Source organism: Aulonocara sp. 'chitande type north' Nkhata Bay, linkage group LG20 (assembly GCF_057382095.1).
Source record: "Aulonocara sp. 'chitande type north' Nkhata Bay isolate Kocher_YH1m ecotype deep benthic linkage group LG20, A_spYH_male_GT1.1, whole genome shotgun sequence".
Taxonomy (NCBI): domain Eukaryota; kingdom Metazoa; phylum Chordata; class Actinopteri; order Cichliformes; family Cichlidae; genus Aulonocara; species Aulonocara sp. 'chitande type north' Nkhata Bay.
The window spans coordinates 26237987-26243159 of NC_141363.1; the positions used below are offsets into that span (position 1 = coordinate 26237987).

The window sequence follows — 5173 nt, forward strand, 5'->3', positions numbered from 1 at the left end:
ATGCTGTGATTTATGTGCACTCAATATACTGACCTACATCAGAAATCTGGCCTACATTCTCAGCTAAATTATCATCGCTTTTATTTTTCTGATTTTCTTATTTTATATTTATTTATTAATTTTCTTCCAGTCCAGTTTTCCTGTGAGGCGATGCCCCGCCCTAACAGCCTCACACAGACAAAAGCTCGAAATGCTTCTCTGTTTCTGTCCTAGAGGATGAATACACATCCATGTCGTCGATCTGCCTGCACCTGCGTTAAAGCCATCAGCATGCGAGCTCTGCTGTGACAGGTGGAAAACATGCTCGGTCACTTTGTCGGGTATCAGATTCCCAGTTTGCAGGATGCATTGCGGTAAGTTTCAACGCCATGAAGGACCACTCCCATCTCTACAGCATTCCCATCCTCCCTCTCTCCTCTTGGTGAGCAGCTGCTTAGACCCTCCCTGTTTCACAGCTGCTGAGGAGGAGGAGGAGGAAGGGGAGTGGAGAATGTTCTCTCAAGAAGTCCTGGCTGTCAGCCATTGCTGCTTCCTGTCCTTCTCTTTCATCTCCTGCAGTTCATTTTGAGTGTAGCAACCACTAAAGGCTGGCTGTAAATCATACATCCTCACTGCCTTGCTGAATAATTAATGAGAGAACCCACATTTAGGTGGCTACTAGTTTATACTGCATCAAGGATTTCCCCCTTTTCTTTCAGCCTTACTTAAAAGCATTAAGCTACATGCCTTTTCAGGTGACTCCCATTCTTAACTGGATTTTCAGATAGCTTAAAGGGACGGGTTTTAATGTTGTAACTGCAGACTGTTAAGTCTTAGTGGCGTTTAGGTTCTCTAACACAGCCATTATGTCACATAAACTGCAGTTCAGCCAATTTCAGTTCCTCAAACTGGACAGAACCAGAAGAAGCTCAACCCACACTGGGTGCTGCCGAACAACAGACACACAGGCGGACATGCAGCCACGTGATCGGCCCACTGAATGACATCATTGCAGAGAATCTAGGACAAAGAGGGAGGAGAGCCGAGGAGCTGGCATGGCAGGCAGATACCATGGCAGACTCCTGCAACATTGGGTGCCCGGATGATACCAGCACCTGTGGGGTGGATGCAGCAAAAGCATCAATATTAATGCACTACATTTCTGGAAAAATAAACAATAAAATCCACAAATATTTACAGTCGAAATCTCACCAAAGAGGACAGCTTTGTATTGGTTTGCAGCTTGCCACACCTAAATAATAGATGCTCAAGCCTCTATGCATAATAAATGAGCTTTGTTTGAATTAGCCCTTTATTCAGTGAAAATGAAATGAAATTCAGACTTCTTCTTCTGCCGCTGCTATTAAAATTTACATTGCAAGGAGCTCGTGGACAGTCTTTCTTGTCATGTAATGTATGAGAATATTTTTCACAAAACAAAAAAACGTAACATACCCACATATCCACTAGTAAGAATCACGATATTTATATTTTTCTTATTTCATTGCTGGCTTCTAAAATATTAATATATTGTACTTCTCTTATTTAATTGCAAAAACATTTAGGAGCTATGTCAGAACTGCATCAGCCACCAAATGGTGGTAGTAAACGCGTTTTTTTCCTCCGTGCACAGGAGCAAATCCCCTGCCCTGCCTGTATAAATCTGGTAGCGCCGCCCTCCCATTCAGCAGTTGTTGCATCGACCCCGTTGGGTACAACACGCAACCCAAACAGACCCTTTTTTAAAAAAAAAAAAAAAGCCTCTTTCTTCACATTTTCTCCTTCTCCTCTTCCTCTTTGAGCCTCAGACGGAATCATGGTAAGATATTTCCCTTCGTTCGTCTCTGAAACCGTTTTTGTAAGGTGGAATTTCAGGTTAGTCAGGCGCCGGTGTCTCGGTTGTTGAACGGGTTTCCCATCGCTAGAAAACCATTTTTAAAACTCAGTAGACACATAAACGCATAGAATAGCAAGTGTTACCGAAACACTCGATATAGATATATTTTAGCGTGAAAACAAATCGTATTACACAGATGATGCACAGATTTGGTCTGCGGCAGTGGCACGATGTGATTGGCATTGTGTAGAGATGAGAACAATGCACAGAGTGGCGTTGTTTAGACTGACAATAAAGACAGTAGAGCTGCTTTTCATATAAATGAATAGCATTATTTATGTCAATAATCACATTTTTTGTCATTTTAACACGTAAAAATCATAAATCTGGCACCTTACAAACGCACGACCCTGTTTAAAGGCAGGGAGGGGCAGATTGGGTGGGGATGGATGGAGAAATTAAATTGCAGCTATCATTTTTAATTCATAGGATGCAGCAGCAAATGTGTTTTTAATTTAATTTAATTTAAAGGTTAAAGAAAATAAATTGACACAACAAAATGCCTCTATTTTTATATTTGTCCTGAAATATTAAATAAACCTACACTCTCGAAGACGATTTGTGTTCTGTATGATGATTTATTAGGACCAAATTAAGGTTTTGTGCATTACAAAAAGACATAGATCTAATTAGCTAGATTGATGTTATGTTTTCTTCACTGTGATTTTGCATCCTCAAGACATGGAAGCAAGTGGAATATTCCAGGCTGTGTGCATTTGAACAGGGAAATCAATTTGCATGTGTGCTTTTGCTTGCAAAAGAGGGGGAGAGGTAAGAGGGATAAAAGGACAAGAGGACAAAAAACACTGGAGGGAAGAGGAGAGCGTCCTGCCTCTGGGGGGCTGCTGCTGTCAGGCATTTCTTTTCCCTGCTGTTTGTGGTGCAGGGAGGTACCTCCTGCTGCACTGCTCATCTCAGATAGAGGGAGCAACAAAATGTGTCCAATTTTAAGATGCATGTCTTGAGAGAGGTTACATGTAAAAGCAGTGACAAAATGTGGAATAAAATCCAAATTAAATATAGATAGATGACCTTCTTCTTTTTCTTTTCTCTCCACAGCGTGAGTGTATCTCCATCCATGTTGGTCAGGCTGGTGTCCAGATCGGCAATGCCTGCTGGGAGCTTTACTGCCTGGAACATGGGATCCAGCCGGATGGACAGATGCCCAGTGACAAGACTCTCGGAGGAGGAGACGATTCCTTCAACACCTTCTTCAGTGAGACTGGAGCTGGAAAGCACGTCCCCAGAGCTGTTTTTGTGGACCTGGAGCCCACTGTCATCGGTAAGTGTCATCACCGCTCGCTGAACAATAATGTAGGAAAATTAAAAAATCTTTAAAGAAAAACTAATGTAATGCTGTTTGCATAGATGAGGTACGCACTGGTACCTACCGCCAGCTGTTCCACCCTGAGCAGCTGATCACAGGCAAGGAGGATGCTGCCAATAACTACGCCCGTGGACATTATACCATCGGCAAAGAGATCATTGACCTGGTTCTGGACAGGATCCGCAAACTGGTGGGTGAATTCAAAGCAGCTAGTATAAAATGTATATACGAATTAAATTATTGAATGAAGTAACTCATGCCTGGTTGTCATCTCTTCCTCTCTCTCCTCAGGCTGATCAGTGCACTGGTCTTCAGGGCTTCCTGGTGTTCCACAGCTTCGGCGGTGGCACCGGCTCTGGTTTCACCTCCCTGCTGATGGAGCGTCTGTCTGTCGACTACGGCAAGAAGTCCAAGCTGGAGTTCTCCATCTACCCAGCTCCCCAGGTGTCCACCGCTGTGGTGGAGCCCTACAACTCCATCCTGACCACCCACACCACCCTAGAGCACTCTGACTGTGCCTTCATGGTAGATAATGAGGCCATCTACGATATCTGCCGTAGGAACCTCGATATCGAGCGTCCTACTTACACCAACCTGAACAGGCTGATCAGTCAGATTGTGTCCTCCATCACTGCTTCCCTCCGCTTTGATGGTGCCCTCAATGTTGATCTGACAGAGTTCCAGACCAACTTGGTGCCATACCCCCGTATCCACTTCCCCCTGGCCACCTATGCTCCAGTCATCTCTGCAGAGAAGGCTTACCACGAGCAGCTCTCAGTGGCTGAGATCACAAACGCCTGCTTTGAGCCAGCCAATCAGATGGTGAAATGTGACCCTCGTCACGGCAAGTACATGGCCTGCTGCCTCCTGTTCCGTGGTGATGTGGTGCCCAAAGATGTCAATGCTGCCATTGCCACCATCAAAACCAAACGCACCATCCAGTTTGTGGACTGGTGCCCCACTGGGTTCAAGGTTGGCATCAACTACCAGCCCCCCACTGTGGTTCCTGGTGGAGATCTGGCCAAGGTCCAGAGGGCTGTGTGCATGCTGAGCAACACCACTGCTATTGCAGAGGCCTGGGCTCGCCTCGACCACAAGTTCGATCTGATGTACGCTAAGCGTGCCTTTGTTCACTGGTACGTGGGTGAGGGCATGGAGGAGGGAGAGTTCTCCGAGGCCAGAGAGGACATGGCAGCTCTGGAGAAGGATTATGAGGAGGTGGGAGTCGACTCCATTGAGGGTGAGGGAGAGGAGGAAGGAGAGGAGTATTAAAACAAGCATTAACAGATAATAATTGATTGCAATGTGTTCTTGAATGCATTCCAAACAGAAATGTTTGTCAGTTTGGCTGTTAAGACTAAAAACTCCTGAAAATGTCAAGTTTGGCTGTCTTCTAAATAAAACCTCTGTGATGTGAAGTCCTTTGCCCTGTGTTTATTCAACCCAAATACATATTTACAACAACAAAATGATACAACTCCAAATTTTGAGCTATAATTTTGAAGATTCTGTATTTAAAGCTCAAAGCTTGTCAGAATATATACGTGGATATATTATGTTTTCTTAAACATTAACAATGTCTATTATAATCAGAAGCTGGACAACTAATTGGTTTCAATTTCAATTACTTCAACAGAAACCCAGTACTTTTTTCTACTTGGTGTCATTAATTCATGCGTGAATAATCATCAACAATTTAGAAAGAATATATCAGTATCTCAAAGCTGTTATTTATCAGTGATGAGAAATAAAATTAATTAATTGTGCAGTCCTCTGGTTGCCACATAGTAATTCTCTTTTTTCTACTTTTTACTAATGAAGAGTTAGAATGAGAAGGAATGCAGGGTCAGATTTTACATGAATACAGAAAGGTATTGGGAAGTACTTCTTTAATCCCCCAATAAGCTCTGCAGAGCATCAGTGTAGTCACTTTATTGGCAAAAACATAAATGAAAGACAACTCTTTTAAG

At 43.5% G+C, this 5173-nt stretch overlaps 1 protein-coding gene across 1 annotated transcript; it reads left to right on the plus strand.

Annotated features, from left to right (window-relative positions):
• Positions 1–1639: 1639 nt before the first annotated feature.
• On the plus strand, positions 1640–4621 carry LOC147305753 (tubulin alpha-1B chain-like). The gene is made up of 4 exons (XM_086276781.1): positions 1640–1798; positions 2936–3158; positions 3245–3393; positions 3495–4621. Exons 1-4 carry the CDS (start codon positions 1796–1798, stop codon positions 4473–4475), a joined length of 1356 nt encoding a protein of 451 aa, XP_086132907.1. The 5' UTR covers positions 1640–1795; the 3' UTR covers positions 4476–4621.
• The last annotated feature ends 552 nt before the right edge of the window (positions 4622–5173 follow it).

Excerpts from the sequence above, each read along its gene's own strand:
- LOC147305753 (XM_086276781.1), top strand. Across the intron at positions 3,159-3,244 it reads CCTGGAGCCCACTGTCATCG|ATGAGGTACGCACTGGTACC; the intron begins GTAAGTGTCATC and ends CTGTTTGCATAG. Across the intron at positions 3,394-3,494 it reads TGGACAGGATCCGCAAACTG|GCTGATCAGTGCACTGGTCT; the intron begins GTGGGTGAATTC and ends CTCTCTCCTCAG.